General features: G+C 37.7%; 1 protein-coding gene across 1 annotated transcript; it reads right to left on the reverse strand.

Moving 5' to 3' along the window:
- Positions 1-1,692: 1,692 nt before the first annotated feature.
- LOC113537592 (ATP-binding cassette sub-family E member 1) lies at positions 1,693-13,496 on the reverse strand. The gene is made up of 18 exons (XM_026932161.3): positions 13,392-13,496; positions 11,499-11,665; positions 9,710-9,795; positions 9,483-9,580; positions 9,260-9,377; positions 8,845-8,982; positions 8,680-8,749; positions 7,740-7,836; positions 6,213-6,302; positions 5,447-5,568; positions 4,723-4,944; positions 4,360-4,419; positions 4,224-4,282; positions 4,013-4,123; positions 3,799-3,941; positions 2,849-2,971; positions 2,400-2,511; positions 1,693-2,050 (listed from the first exon to the last, which is right to left on the reverse strand). The coding sequence occupies exons 2-18, from the start codon at positions 11,599-11,601 to the stop codon at positions 2,003-2,005; spliced, it is 1,800 nt and encodes a 599-aa protein (XP_026787962.1). The 5' UTR covers positions 11,602-11,665; positions 13,392-13,496; the 3' UTR covers positions 1,693-2,002.
- Positions 13,497-16,928: the final 3,432 nt, after the last annotated feature.

Genomic DNA, 16,928 nt, shown 5'->3' on the forward strand with positions numbered 1-16,928 from the left:
ACAGCGTCACCGTGCCATCCTAGACATTTACTACATCATATATTGGAGATACATGGATCAGCCATAACATTAAATCCACCAGCCTAATATTGTGTAGGTCCCCCTTGTGCACCAAGATGTTACCATCAGATCCTTTAAGTCCTGAAAGTTGCAAGGTGGGGACCCATGGATGGAACTTGTTTGTCCAGCACATCCCAAAGATGCTTGATTGGATTGAGATCTGGGGAATTTGGAGGCCAAGTCAACACCTTGAACTCTCTGTCATGTTCCTCAAACCATTCCAGAACAATTTTTGCAGTGAGGCAGGGCACATTATCCTGCTGAAAGAGGCCACTGCCAGTAGGGAATGCCGTTGCCATGAAAGAGTGTACTTGGTCTGAAACAATGTTTAGGTAGGTGGTATGTGTCAAAGTAACATCCACATGAATGCCAGTTTTTCCCAGCAAAAAAACCCAAGTTTTTCCCAGCAGAACATTGCCCAGAGCATCACACTGCCTCTGCCGGCTTGTCTTCTTCCCATAGTACGGCCTGGTGCCATCTCTTCCCCAGGGAAGCAATGCACCTGCAGCTGGCTGTCCACATGATGTAAAAGAAATCATCATCAAAGAAAATATGATTCATCAGATCAGGCCACCTTCTTCCATTGCTCCATTGGTCCAGTTCTGATGTTCATGTGCCCATTGTAGATGCTTTTGGTGATGGACAGGGGACAGCATGAGCACTCTGACTGGTCTGTAGCTACGCAGCTCCATATGCAGCAAGCTGTGATGCACTGTGATGTTCTGACACCTTTCTATCACAGCCAGCATTAACTTTTTCATCAGTTTGTGCTACAGTAGCTCTTCTGTGGGATTGGACCAGACAGGCTAGACTTCGCTCCCCACGCGCATCAATAAGCCTTGGGCGCCCAAGACCCTGTTGCTGATTCGCTGGTTCACCTTCCTTGGATCACTGCATACTGGAAACACCCCACAAGCCTTGCCATTTTGGAGATGTTCTGACCCAGTCGTCTAGCCATCACAATTTGCCCCTTTTCAAAGTTGTTCAGATCCTTACGCTTGCCCAATTTCCCTGCTTTCAACCCATTAACTTAGAGAACTGATTGTTCACTTGCTGCATAATATATCCCACTCCTTGACAAGTGCCATTGTAATGAGATAATCAATGTTATTCATCTCACCTGTCAGTGTTTTTAATGTTATGGCTGATCGGTGTATACATATTATATATTAGAAGATACAATTTATGACCCTTGTAATGTTGCCAGCCTGGGAGCAGATAAAATGGTTTAACTAAATAAACTACCCAGTGCACTTGAGAAATATAATCCGAATATGTGTTGACCAGATATTATTCTGATGGTGGACGAAAACTAAACGTATACTGAAATGTTAACGCTACATCAACTCATGAATTTAGAGCTGTAATACAACTTTGATTTCCTAAGTCGTGAATGCCACTAGAGATGTTCCCGTAAACGCCATGAACGCTTCATAATTGTTGCTATATACATCTTTTTATTGAATTAACATGCTTCTATCATATCAGTATCACGGGGATGCTGAGATTGATCCAGGACACAAATAATGTCTGCTCAGCATTGGTGGTGTGCTGACAAATTGTGAATAGTGTCAGTCAAAGTGTAGTGTAGATCTGAGCTGTGTGTAGACACTAGAAACCAACCACAGCATCTCTCATCCATATCACTTTTAATCCACATATTAAAAGACAGGAGAATTTAGAGCCATACTGACAGCAGTACTGGTAGTCTGCTGCCTTCTAGTGGCCAAACACTGAAATTGGATTAAGAAGACCCACACTGAGGAAATGATTATATTTATAGTGTTGCCTCTTAAATACTAGCTAGATACTAACTCCTTGTGGATGGAAAATCAAATCCACCTAACAGCAGCTCACTTAAAGCAGCATTACAGAAGACCTCAGAAGCAGCAGAGTATCACCTCCTCCTTCATTCTCTTATCGAAGTTTATGACGTGTAGAGCTAATCATCGAGGAAGAAATAGTTGCCACTTCTCTTCTGTTCAACATCCTGTGGATTAATGAAGAATAAAAGAAATAGAAAGTTAAATCAGACAGTGTATAAACAGCAAATTAAAAAAAAAAAAGAGATCTGGTTTATAATCCAAAAAAAAAAAAAATTCTTTTTACTGTTAAATGGATAATGGTAAATATTCTTAAATGTAATATTACACACAAAAAAATGGGAGCTAATAAATGAGAGAGACAAAATGTGATTTTTTGTACATTAGGTAATAATTTCTTTAGGCTTCAATCCAAATTTATTGACTAAAGTCCACAAAAAGCTCCTGATTACATAATATCATAAGATTCCATAATATATAATATTGATAAGCTGGCAGAGGAGGCCAAGAGTTCACCTTAATGGAATTGAGCTTGTTGATTCTTGGTCTGAAGTTGTTGGGGTCTCTCCTGAACGTAATCTCCAGCAGTGAAAGGAACTTGTTCATGCCAGCAAGCAGCATCTGTGGCCTGAGAGGCAGATGAACAAACCGTTATGAGGATAAAAACATATACTGAAAAATGATTTATGTCTACTTTTTTTATTTTATTTTTTAAAAATCTCTTCATGTAAATTTCATGTATATATTTTTTTACATTGAATATTTTTCTTAAGAGTTTTCTTTATATATATTTATGTATATATTTTTCTTTATATTTAATATTTGTCTATATTTTCTTTTTTATGTCGGAACAGTTGTATAAAGCATTTCACTGCAAGTCGTACTGTGTATGGTTACGCATGTGATAAATAAAACTTGAATTTGATTTTTCAGCGCTTATATGCAAAAAGCTGATGTACGCTCACGTGTTGGCAGTCGTTCTCTGTGACGGAACTCCATCGAACACAATAACACGGTCAGCCAGGTACGTGGCCATGATGAAGTCATGCTCGACTACAAAAGCTGTCTTCTTTGCATGCAGGATGAATCTGTGAGGACAGAGCAAACGTAAGCATATAAGACAAAGAGAGACAGAGAAAGACAGCGAGACAGACCGAGACATAGAGAGAGATACAAAGAGAGTGAGAGAGAGAGACAAAGAAAGAGAGACAGAGAGACAGACAGAGAGACATAGAGAGATACAAAGAAGTGAGAGAGAGAGACAAAGAGAGAGACAGAGAGACAGACAGAGACAGAGACACAGAGAGAGATACAGAAAGAGGGAGACAGAGAGAGAGGCAGAAAACAGAAAGAGAGATAGATAGAGGCAGAGAGAGTTAGGCAGAGAGAAAGAGGCAGAGACAGAGAGAAAAGAGAGATAGACAATGAGACATACAGAGATTCAGAGAGACAGACAGATAGACAGATACAGAAATAGACAGGGAGAGAGAGCTAGTGAAAGAGAAAGAGACAGAGAAACAGAGAATAAGAGAGAGTGAGAGAGAGAGACAGGAACAGACAGAGTGGGAGAGAGAGAAAGGGAGACATACAGAAAGAGAGAGAGAGAGAGAGAGAGAGAGAGAGAGAGAGACAGAACTAGTGGAATACTCCAGGATCTTTCAACGTATTTACGTAAGTATTTCTTCGCATTCAATGAGAAAAGGACAGAAAAGTAATTTGCTAAAAAACTAATTTATACTGAGTTAATAATTTATAGTCACATATTTTACACATTCATATACTTTAATAGTGAATTTCCAGTACAAAGTTTTTTTTTTTTCTCAGTATAAGGAAACATTTAAAAAAATCCCCTTCAAGACAACTGATCAACTGCTACAAATGCATCAGAGAGGTATTTTTATAAACACGACATTACCGTTTGATAACTCTGGCAGCCATCAGCCGCTGTTCTGAGTCCAGGTATGCCGAGGGCTCGTCTATCAGGTAGACGTCTGCAGGTTTACCCAGACACAGAGCGAGCGCTACTCTCTGCAGCTCTCCTCCGGACAGGTTCTGAACCTGTAACGACAGTCACTGCAGCTGGAATTCACATTGCAAACAGCAGAGAGCTTTAAAACCTCAACACTTACATCCTGATCGATGATGCTGTCAATCTGCATAGGCTTCATGACGTCTGTGACGAACTGCGGGTGTGTGTACGCATCCCTGATCTTCTCGTGCAGCAGGGCACGCACGCTACCCTGCGGCGACACACAACCACACACAGGAAGTGTTAGATAGTGATAGTGTCTGACGCAGTGTCCAAGATGCTCAGCGATATAGAATGGCACAGCATCGTACTTTGAATTTGGGGCTGATCTTTTGAGGTTTGTAGCTGACGTTGAGGATCGGGACTTCTCCTGGAACAGAACAGGTTGAATTTAAGACTTTTTAAATATGCAGGTGGTAGCAACAAAGAGTAATACACATCGCTCACCTCCATCATCTGGTTTTAATCGGCCAGCGAGCAGCCTAATGAATGTAGTTTTGCCAGTTCCTGGAAGAATTAATTTAATATTAATATTATTTGATAGAGACTTTTCCAACACTTTATTAATGTCCAACATATGCAGCGCCTCACTGTAAATTCTGAAGTGTGTGAGAACACAACACGGACACTTAACGGACTCAAACTGACACCAGTCAGGTGAATCTTCACTCAGAACAGCGGTGAATCTTCACCTGACAGGATGGATGCTATTATTAAAGCAAGACGAGTTGTAACCGAGTACTAGGAAAGATATGACACTCATTCTTTTCAGCCAAAAGGCCTGGCTCTCACTTCTCAATCATGTCTCACCGTTTTCTCCAAGCATGACCATGATCTCAGAGTCAGTGAACTCGCCCTCAATGATCCTCAGCTCGAAGTCACCCATGGCCTTCTTCATATTGGGGTACTGGTATCGACACATCTTCTTCACCTCCTCTTCAGTGGCCGTCTCAGCTACTTTGAAAACCAGTGAAGTGTCACGGAACCGGAGGTTCTCAGTCGGCACGTATCCGTCCAGGAAAATGTTGATGCCTTGGATATTGGGTCAGGGACCATGAAAGAGTGGATACAGAGCGACAGTCTCACACAACGTTAACTTTGTAATGCTTAAAGTGGGAAATATTTGTGGCCAAACAAGATATGAACTAGATTATGACATTAAATATGCAAGGAATAAAACACTTGCGTTCATGCTAATATAGGAAAATGATCAATGATGGGGTGGCGTGATGCCTGACGTGAAGTGGAGTGACTGTTATCACCTTAAAGTCCATTATTTTTTTAATTACAGCACCTTATGTAAGAACTCCAGATAGAAATAGTAAAAATGAGTAAAGCGAATGAGACTCCACATTATTTTAGTGTATAGTTGAACAACTCATGAATTCCAGAGTCAATGTATTTTAGAATATAATTATTTAGCTTGAGTGTTAACTGTGTGTCTGCCATGTTAACACTTTTATGCAAACTGGCAGTACTAGTTTAAATTCGCAAACATGGATCACATGTACGTGATGGTGAAGGTGATCAATACCTTCTCGTACACTGAAGGGCATGGTAACGACACCGTAGGCACTGGGTACTCCATACAGACAGCAGATGAAGTCCGACAGGTAGTCCAGAACACTCAGATCATGCTCTACAACAATTACGTATCTAAAAGAGGTCAGAGAGATGCACTAAGATGGTTAGAGGAAGTGTAGATAATAATAATAATAATAATAATAATAATAATGGAGCACATTTAGCTCCTGTGCAGTAGGTCCTTTATGCCTGTCTCATTCGAAACAATTAAACTGTCACAAAGCAGCTTTACACAAATCCTGATGCAGATGTAGATCCCTAATGTGCAAGCCAGAGGAGACAGTGACGAGAAAAAAATCCCTGAGACAACATCAAACAATAATAAGAGTCCTGGGATGAGTACAGGATAGACTTTACGATTACACCTGCAGTTCTTAGGTACGAATCTACGATATCCGAGTGGGATTATCATCTTACAACGCATTCCAGACTTTTACATTCAGCTGTACTGTATATAATTATTTAGCTATCCAATTCTGGAGTCTTTTTCAACACTTTATTCGAGTTCAGCTGGATCGCTTGCTTTTTTTTTTATCAGTGTAACACTTCTAGAGTTACAGTCAGTATCTAATTATTGTCTATAACTCTATGTGTCTTTGAGCGAGTTCTGTGTAGCGTTCTGTAAATCGAGGCCAAGTCAGGACTGTGTGTGAAAGAGAACACAGCGGTTATATATGGCACAGCAGTGACATGAGGCTCGGTTGTGTTCCACCCACCTGTCTGGTGTGATAAGAGAGCGAATGGTGATGGCAGCTTTCAAACGCTGCTTCACATCCAAGTAACTGGAGGGCTCATCAAACATGAAACTAACGGATACAACACAAACAGCAACAGTAAGAAGGATTAGTTAATTCTCCATGTCTATAGGTGTCCATGAGAACAATACAAATAGGATTATTACAATACAGCACAGAGCTTGCAAATCAACTTTTGTGATATTTAGGCCCACAAAGTATACAGGCCCTACTCTCCAATCCAGTTTTAGTCAAAAATTCTTAATTTCATATTTCTGGAAAAAAAGCTTTAAAGCAAGACACTACAGGTAGAAACGAGAATTTCGGTCACGTCAGATTTTTGGATAAACTGTATTTATAACACTTCGGCTCTTGAACTGTAGTAAAAAATATCAAAATTTAACATAAGTTTATTTAACTGTTTTTGTCTATTCATGCCAACCACATTATATGAAACTTTGATGATGGCTTTAAGCTCGGCCCACTTTATACAATCACATAATGTCATATATCCCCAAAAAGCTTGTTTCCTTTTTTCTTTTTTTCTTTTTTTTTTTTAATACACACAAAAATGAATGGTACGTTCTTGGCTAAACAATAAAGAAATTATATTCCAACAAATGTTTTAGTAAAGTTTTTTCCTATTCTCTTCATAGTAAACTAAATTTTAAAAAGATATTCTAAAAAGTTAAAAATCAAGATTTTTAATTTTATTAAGCATACTGTATAAATGATGCATATACAATTAGACAAAGCTTCATTTGCATAAATAAATTGTAATGTGTGGTAGGCTGAAGCAGGATGCAAGTGCGTATACGCAGTGTGGCGTTTATTAGGAGTAATCCAAAAATTATTATTAATGTCCAAGGCATCGATCGAAACACAGGTAGGCAGAAATAAACAAGGATAATCTGTGATCAGAAAAGGGGAAACATGAGTGAGGGTCTAAACCAGGAAGGACACGGAGCTAGAAAAAACCCCACAAAAACCACAGCTTGGACTTAACGATGTCGCAATAACATGAAAACACAACAGACAAACATAACAAGGGTAGACCAGAGAACAGGTAAGTAAAATCAGGATACAGACCAATGACAGGACAGGGGCGGAGACAAGACTCGAATCACAACACATACATGTGTACGGTACACTTAAATAAATCCATATAGAGCAGCATTTGTCACTGAGTGTGAGAATTTGTGACATAAATGTAAATTTGAAAAAGTTCCAATATAAAAAATAACTTACTAATTAATTGTGACAGCTATTGTTTAAAAAAAAATGTCTTCACCTGTAGCGTCTTGCCCAAAATGTTTTAGCCTTTAGTCCAGCACCATTTATTTTTTCCACACACTAAGAGCCACACACTAATAAAATCACCTTCTTAACAAACAAATGGAAACTAACTGGTAATATCCATTTGTGTGTAAGGTTTACATACACACAACACACAAGTCCATGCATTTCTGGATTGTACTGTAGTGTATAAACAGGATTGCAGAAGCATACATGTCTGCTCTCTGGATGCACACCACTGCACAGGCGAAACGCTGCAGCTCTCCTCCTGACAGATCCTCAACATTCCTGTCCCTGAGATGAGTCAGATCTGTGTCACGACACACACACACACACGTCAGAAATGATCACTTTATTTAAAGTCATGTAGACCTGTTAACTGGAATGAATTATTGACAAAATCCCAGTATAGTAATATTTAATATCTATAAATATCATCATCTAACTAGCATTATAACCACAACACTGTTTAATTCTCAATTCTGATTGGTCAGAAGGTCTTGATTCATTTTCTATCATAGCAGCTCTGACAGTAGTTCTGGTTGCACGGGTTGATATTAATTCACTCATTGTAATACGGTATCATTTCTATAGTGACAGTTTTCACAGAACGTTGTATGGCAGACACTCCACATAATTTTTTTTTGTGTAATGTGTAATCATTGATATGGTAATGTTTTCTGAAAGGAGACATATGTTTATTCAACATTTATGGAAGGAGTCTCCAGTGTCAGCGCTTTGTAACAGTCAGAGGTAAAGCAAAAGTTTTCAGGAAGGAGGACTTCACAGTTTCCCAGTAATATGACAAGCTTTAAGAGAGAAAAAAGACAGGCTGGTGATGGAACGACTGTTTATAGACATCCCGCAACATTAAATGTAACTATAAATGGATAAAAAAATATTATGCGTCTTACTTAATAAATGGAAATTGTAATCATTGGCAAATTGCTGTGGTTATAAGAAGAATAAAACACTTGAGGATGCGCTGTTACAGATAAATAATTAACTTTGGGGTTGTGACAGTACATTTTGTATCAGGCTGTATCATACCACCATTGATTATTTTCCTATAACAGCACTGCACTAAGTGTTTTATTCCTTACTTACAGTACATTACATATAACTTGTGCAAAAAAAAAAAAAAAAAACATACCGAGTTGCTCACAGACTACAGTCTCTGTCTTAGTGTCATCCTTCCTGCTCAGAATAGAGCCTATGCTTCCCTGCAAAACAGAGCCACTAATTTACAATCAACATTCATGCTTAATTAACATCAGAAATACATCCAAAATGTTCTGAGAGCAGCTAGATGACAAACCTTGACAGTTTTGGGGATCTGGTCGACGTACTGAGGCTTCACAATGGCTTTCAGATCGTCTTCCAGGATCTTTGTGAAGTAGTTCTGCAGTTCAGATCCTCGGAAGTAAGCCAGGATTTCCTGCCAGTCAGGGGGAGTCTGCCAAGAGAGAAGCAAGCGTTAGCATAACCGCTATGCTGTGTGTAGGCCACGCTAAGAAGAAGTGGTTATGCTTTTCAAGCCTCAAGCTTTGGTGACTATTGTCTGATATTTTTTTTTTTAAAAACACAACAACTGCATTGGGTGTTTTAGAAATTTGGTAAATGTTATCTCCCTCACACAGCAACAGGCTTAAATAAGAAATGTCAAACAGTGTACAGAAAATGTATAAAGTTCATATCTAGGTGAACTTTAAAGGTGATATTGTGCTACCTACATCAAATTTCCCCAGGTTGGGCTTCTGTTTTCCAGCGAGGATCTTCAGTGCTGTTGATTTTCCAATGCCGTTAGTACCGACCAGCCCTAAAACCTCTCCTGGTCTGGGGATTGGTAACCTGTAATAATGACAGAACAAAGCACTGGCTAGCATACAACACATCGACACAATGTATAGCATATGCATTTCTTTTAAATATTTGATCTTAACCTGTTCTTCTTACCTGTGTAGTTTAAAAGAGTTGGCACAGTATCGGTGTGTGGTCTCTTTCTCCAGGTTACTCGGCAGGTTGACGATAGCCAAAGCACCAAATGGACATTTCTACAGAAATAGAAATTTTTTTTTTGCAGATTTTATTGAACATCAATAAAAAACAGTGATGCAGTGAGGCTGATTAAATTGGTTTGCGCACAGTCATGCACGCAAGCAAGTTCTCATAACTTTACATACCTTGATGCAGATAGCGCATCCTATACAGAGCGATTCAGATATCCATACGATTTTGCTTTGTGTGGTGACCTCTATACACAGTTTGCCTGCAAAGCATTATTCACAGTTACAACAGAGAGCAATGCATACTGTAGAAACATTAGGGGTGTAACCATGCATTGTGACATGATGCATTGCGATGCAAAAATGTGATAATGTGCATCGTGGAAATGTGCGATATCAGCATTCTATTAATTATACATCTAATGCAACTACACTGTTCGAACCCCAGCGGTCCCAAACAGCACATCGTATAGAGTTAAAATATATGGAGCATATGCTGGTCACATAATCGCATTCTTCAGTGGAAAGGCTGCGCTATTACTGGGAATCATCTGCACTTGGGAAGAGACTGAGAGCCTAATAGCTAAGGATCAAAACAACTGATACACATTATACATTATATGATTATAGATTTTTATAACCATTAAAAAGAGCTCTTCATGATCTTTCCAACGACACCAGTCCTGCGCATCTGCAACCTATGGTGCCCGAGAAAGAGGCTGCAGATGTTGGGCATTTTAGCTGAATTTGGAGCTCTATTTCCGGTCAAAATGATGCCCAAGGCACTGCTATGGAGCTTACGTTTCATTCATTTTCAACATTTTCCCCGGGTCAGAAATTTTTTATAAATGTATATAAATAAATTTAAAGTGCAAATTAAAAATTTGAATTTATTTATTTATTTATTTTAAAGATATGCATATGAACCTTCAGTACATTTTCGAATCGAAACGTGAAGCCAGTATCGTTAATCGAATTGGATCGTGACCGGAGTGTATTGTTATACCCCTAATGAACATACATATATTTATTGTGGGCTGGGAAAAGTGTCACCTGGTCTTTTTTGCATGTACCCACTGTAGCCTCAAAGTTTGACATATTGTGCATTTTGAGATGCATTTCTGCTCATCATGGTTGTAAAGAGTGATTATTGGAGTTACCATGTTCCTTCCTGTTAGCTTGAACCAGTCTAGCCATTCTCCTTTGACCTCTCTCATTAACAAATTAGGCTTATGTCTAGTTCACTATGGCATATGGCAGCTTATCCAATAATTTGACTGACTGTGGGGGAAAATCACACTTAGCTAACAAGATTTTAGCGATCTTTAGGCAGACTGACTGTTTTCACTGTTTTCGGTGTGCTGGGTTAACCTTACTCATTACATGATAGCCTAAGCAAGATAGCTAATAAATGATAACATTTCCACATCATTTAATTAAAGTATATTGGATTATATTATAAAACAATATATTTTATTTAAATATATTTATAGCTTCTTAAAGAAAAGGGGACAAATTCAGGCCAAAACCTGACCCTTCGTCATTTTGGCTGTTTGTCACTCACAGTAGCATCTGATGAATTTTCTGACGAACATCAGAACAGGAGGACGACCACTACTGCATGACCACAACAACGACGTGTTTGATCTCTTAAGGAATATTGTCTTACACTCATGATTTGGATGAAAATGCATCTGCAGTTACATTGATTCAGGGGGTAGGGGTCAACCACAGAAAGATGATCTATGTAATTCATTTGCTGGTAGATGATATAGATGTGCCTTTTAATTTCTCACATAAGCCCCGCCCTCTGTACATGTAGACATCACGGTGTGTCATTCTTGTCTTAGGCAAATGTTCAATGTAGGCTACGTACCCTAGTAATGGAACTTTAATTTCATTTAAATTCAGAAAGAGAAAAACAGATGTTTGGTTCCTTTTTCACTGGAGTTTCCTCTGTTCTTACCCATTCGGACCACCGGGCAGCTCTTCTTGCACTCCTGCTTGCATTTCTTTGGCTTGCATTTATCATGGTTCACTATGGCAATTCGGATCGGTTTTTCAGACATTCTTTCAGGGTCTTGTTAGGAAAGGGCCAAACTGAGCCCTTCCCAGAGCTTAGCACAATGTACACTGCAGAAACAGAGACAGCAGGCTACATTTTAACATCATCACGACAACACGTCTTTAACTGCACACGCTTATATGGGCAATATCTTAAAAAGCGTATTACAGCTCTCTAAAAAATAAACAGACCAGAAAAAATGTGCATCAAGAAAATGCAGTTCCTATAAAAACTTCCTATACTTTCTGATCCTGTAGCTAGTCTCTGGTCCAATCAGCTGCCTTCAGCTAAATCATCTGCATTTATTTGCATAAATGCATGTGATTGGATAAACCACAACAGTGGATCTAGTCCAGAAGCTGTGATTGGTTCACGAGCAGAAAACTGCACTCTGATTCAGTATTTTTTCCAAGTACTCAGTTCAGTCCACTGAAATTCTCTGGATTGAGCCCTGAACTAGAGCCAACCTCAAGTGGGCCGGACCAATAAAATCAATTTGGTAGACCAATAACACACCAAAAACTCCTCTGAAATGGATAGAACATACATTGCATACAAACCAGATGAAGAGACTGCAATTCACTCCCAAAAAAATTACAGTGTGGAACTGAAATGGATTTAATTGGGATTATATCTCATGAATCTACACAAAATAGCCCATAATTTTGAAGTGAGAGATTGCAAAAAAACAAAACAAAAAAAAGGTAAAGGTTTGCAAAAGTATTTGCCCCTGTATTTGCGTCAAAATTCCTAAATTAGTTCTTTTGGAAAGAGACATGGTTACAGCGTCAATAGCACATTTAGTGAATGGCTGAGCTTAAGGCCCTGAATTTATTGCTCTATTTTGCCCCTAGTGGAATAACAGACAGTAGCTCAGTTTTTTTTTTCTTTCAAATCAATTAGGGTCCACAAGACCATTTTTAAATTCAGTTTCTGGGCTGTATCCACTGCATGCATGTAAGCATATATATATATATATATATATATCCACATATGCATGCATGTAATTGTCACCGGCTAGCTAGCAGCGATAACTTCTGTTGTGGTTTGTCAAGAAAAGCTAAGCGGGTTTCAACTTTATGCAAACTACAAGCAGCAGCTACACAGCAGTGACCAATCGGACAAAAGACATCTTTCCGTTGTCCGTTTGCAATTGCGTCCTTTCACGTTGTACCGTCTACGTATAGTAGTTCCATCTGGATGAAACAACATGGAGGAAAAATTAGTAACTGCAAATATTCAGTGGACATTTAGCCTAGCACTAAGCAGTGCATCGTGGGATTTCATAAACGCAATATAATTCTCCACTATACATTCTGATATGGATTATTAAAAAAAAAAAAAAGAGGAAGGCCCACAGAATATTGCACAATGTAGTGAATAGGGTGTAGTTTCAGGCATAGCATAGGTTAATTAGCATTATTAATACGCACGTCGATGACGTCAGAGAGAGTGAGCTCTCGCGAGAACTTATGCAGTCATCACTAACGATTCTTTGGCGTTCCATAATATCAACTGACAGCTGTCAGATAACAAAATTGGCTTGCATAAACAGTCACCTTTACAATCTCTACTAATTTCTACGAATGTTTTTTTAAACGATAATCTTCAATAAATTATCACAACTTGTCACACTGCAGCTGTGGGTTTATTAGAAGCTAACAGACGTTAGCCAACTAGCCTTAGCACGTCATCTGCAACGGCTAATGTGCGGTCACCAGGACAAACTAAAAAAACAACAACATGAGAAACACACTAATGTTTATATGTTTATCTTTTTTCCCACAGACTCACCACTAGCGCTCCACCACGTCTTGCTTAATACATACAGACAGCTACGTTGCAATTTTGGTAAATTAAAACCAGTCATTTTTTTCCCACCCGTATTTCGTCCATAAATCCCGCCCCCTTTTCTAGGATTGGCTGTTTGTATCCACAAGCAGTCCGCAGATTGGATGGAGAAAACATGCCTGTTAGACTTTTTTTACTGTACTCTATCCTCTCAGTATGAAAAAAACACGTTAAATTGTAACATATTGACATAACTTTCTAAATAACTGTAATGTATTTCTTTTCCTAAGTACTATATCTTTATCGTACGGGACTTCACAACTATCCAATCATCACACTGCTTGTATGAAGTACTAACCAATCATAGAGAAGGAGGTGGAATTTGTCGGAATATGGATAGGAAAAAAAATAAAGCAGGTTAAAACGGTGGGTGGGTGACGTTATAGAAAGCCATAAGGGTCAAAGCTCCTTAAAAAAAAATAAAATAAAAAGATAAATGATCTTTCTTACAGAAACTACGCCATCCAAGGAGTTACAAATAATCTCTTAATTACGAATATTTTCTATGTATATAGATGTTTAGTGTTTCGATAAAAAAAATCAAAATGCTAAACCTGAAAGAGAAACGTTAACGAGATCTTCTTATTATCTCTCTAGCTTCTCACAGCATTGAGATAAAATGAAAATAAAAGGTAGACGTCTGCTTAAGTCTCCTCTTTATCATCTTTTTCTCCCAAGACAAAAGTATCCTCACATACGTCTTTTCTCTTATTTCTCTTAACAAAGTCACACGCTGTTTTCAGAACTGCCAAACTAACCACGTGTCACGTTCATTCGAATGGTCTACCAAGTTTACTACACACACACTAATGTAATTATGAAGAGATGTACAGATTGTTTTTGCTATACAATCATGTCTAAGTTTATTTGAAGAGAAGTACACTATGGTATTTTTAGTATGCTAGTTGAAGTACTTCGACAAAAGTACTGCTTTTTATATGCTGGCATTTGTAAGTATACATGAAGAGAAGTACTCTAGGTGACAAGTATTTTATATTCCAACTATTATTTTAGTTATAGATGTAGTAATAACTCCTTACAGATGATAGAGAGGCTGTTAAGAAGCTGTGTAAGGTGTGTTAAAAAGAAAAACTCAATCTTGAGACACTAATATTGAAATATTTATGTTGTGCTTAGCTGTTATGTTGGTCACCTGTTGGTTGGTGCTGTATTTTTCTTGTTGCTGTGAGAATTTAGTGGTTTCTTGCAATGCTGATGTCACGGGGGGACTTGCTAAAGCAGTTAAAATGATGTTTAAAAGGAAAAAAAAATCCACTGATCTCATACATAAGTGATAATGTCTGACACAGCATTTTCTGGTGACATTCAACATCATACCAATGCGAAATCCAATGCACAGAAATAGTGGAGACCACAAACAATGGACTCAAAATCCCAGAATGCAATGCAGCTATATGACTCAGTTACACTGTGTTACAGCAGAGACTTGGCTCAGCTATGAGAAGACAGGCGCAATGGGATTGACTGTTTGAGCAGAGTGTACAGATGAGGAGGTGAGAGAGATGGACAGACTAAAGGACTAAAGCGTTGCTGCATCATTCTCTTCACATAGAGATGAAGTGATGGCTAAATCGAACTGCACCACTATCAGCAGGTAGGAAATGTAGGAAACTAGACCATGTTGATGAAAGACGTTTAAGCTAAACAAAGTCAATGGGAAGGTCATTATAAAAATATATATTGCACACAATTGAAGATCACAAGTTAATTATAAAGATTAATATACAAGTCACTCAGGACAGAAGTGGGTCCTAACTTTGATACTTTGCAATATTTTTGTACACACAGAGTGTAGAAGTATTAGAGACAATACTGCAAAATGTCAAATAAACTGCAGTATATATATAAACATAACCTTCCCTGTAATGGCACCTCATATAATTCAGACATGTGACATCATGAGATTGACACGGCTCCAGGGTCTGGAGGTGAGAATGTCATGAAATCATAGATAGTAATTCACACCCTGTGTTTAGATAGCAGGCTTTATCCACCATATTGAAGTAGAAATGATATGTCTCATGTTAGCGGAACATGATCTTCATGATTTAAATCCAGTCTCCATGACTGACTCCTACAAAATAAGTAAACCATGGCTAATTATCTGCATTCGGTTCCTCAGTGCAATGTTTATCTGCATTAATGCAATTTTCTCTCAAATTCATTCATGCAATGAGATAATCTAGGGAACTGCAAGTAGAACATGTAAAAAAAACACTTCGGTTTAAATTTAAAGAATGCAAATATGATTTTTAAACGTGATTTAAAAAAAAAGTATTTATTGCTTTAGTTTTGTTTGCCTTTGTTTTATATTCCACTAGATGTCAGCATATCCAAACAGGAGACAGACCCAAACCTTTTGTCCACTCATTTCACTCTGACTGACTGTCTGAAAACTCTCTCAGACAGTTTTCTGTTGCATTAACTGTGGAAATGCACTAGAATTTACTTTATTCAAAATGATTTATAAAGTTTGCCCCATAAAAAATGAACTTTTATGGAAGTGGAGAGCACTTTGAAGCATAAAAGCAATCTGGATATGATTCATACAGACATTTATAGCATATTAAAAACATCTGTAAACTGAGTTGCACTGCATTCTAATATTAAAAGAGTGTGATTGTGTTGCAGCAATGTTCCTCACATTTACCCCAGAACAGGGTGGAGGAACAGTTTCAGGTTGGTCCAAGTCTGTTTTATTTCAACTGGTATTTATTTATGTACATATGTATGTATGTATGTATGCATCTATCTATCTATCTATCTATCTATCTATCTATCTAATTCATTCATTCATTCTTGCATCTCATCATTTCTCAAAAACATGTCACATGTTATAGAAGCATTTGCCACTTTTTTCTATTTCACAGCTCTGGACGAAATGAAACTTTATTTTCAAAGCCAATTCTGGTTAACACGTTAATTTAAGGTTAATTTACTGTATGGTAAGAAACTATTTATTAGCAAATAATACATAGTAAACTAATTAGAGATTGCTTCTAAATGGTTAAAAAAATATGTTAGTAAGCTTTAGTAAATGCATTAACTAATTAATTAATTGAAAAAATTGATTAATTAGCTAATTCATAAGCCTATTACCCAAGTATTTAATTTTATTTTATTTTTGGGTGCTTTCAGTTTCTTGAAATTTTCTGCCTTTTATGCTTTAGGTATATTTTCATTTATGTAAGAAGTGAAGTAATGGGCCAAGCTTTTGGACCAGTTTCTGCTTAGAGTGCTTTGTCCTTTTGCGAACAGGGACCCCACCCAGTATAAACAAAAAAATCTGAAGCACAGATTTATTTTTTATGATTAAAGTTCAACTTTTAATATTCAAAAATTAATCACATTTATTTTTTGGAACCAGGGGCTCTTTTTATTCCTGATTTTTTCTGATAAACAGAACCCTAATCAGCTACATTTTGATTTAAACTATTTTATTTTATATATAAATTATAT

The sequence above is a fragment of the Pangasianodon hypophthalmus genome, chromosome 3 (assembly GCF_027358585.1).
Source record: "Pangasianodon hypophthalmus isolate fPanHyp1 chromosome 3, fPanHyp1.pri, whole genome shotgun sequence".
NCBI lineage: Eukaryota > Metazoa > Chordata > Actinopteri > Siluriformes > Pangasiidae > Pangasianodon > Pangasianodon hypophthalmus.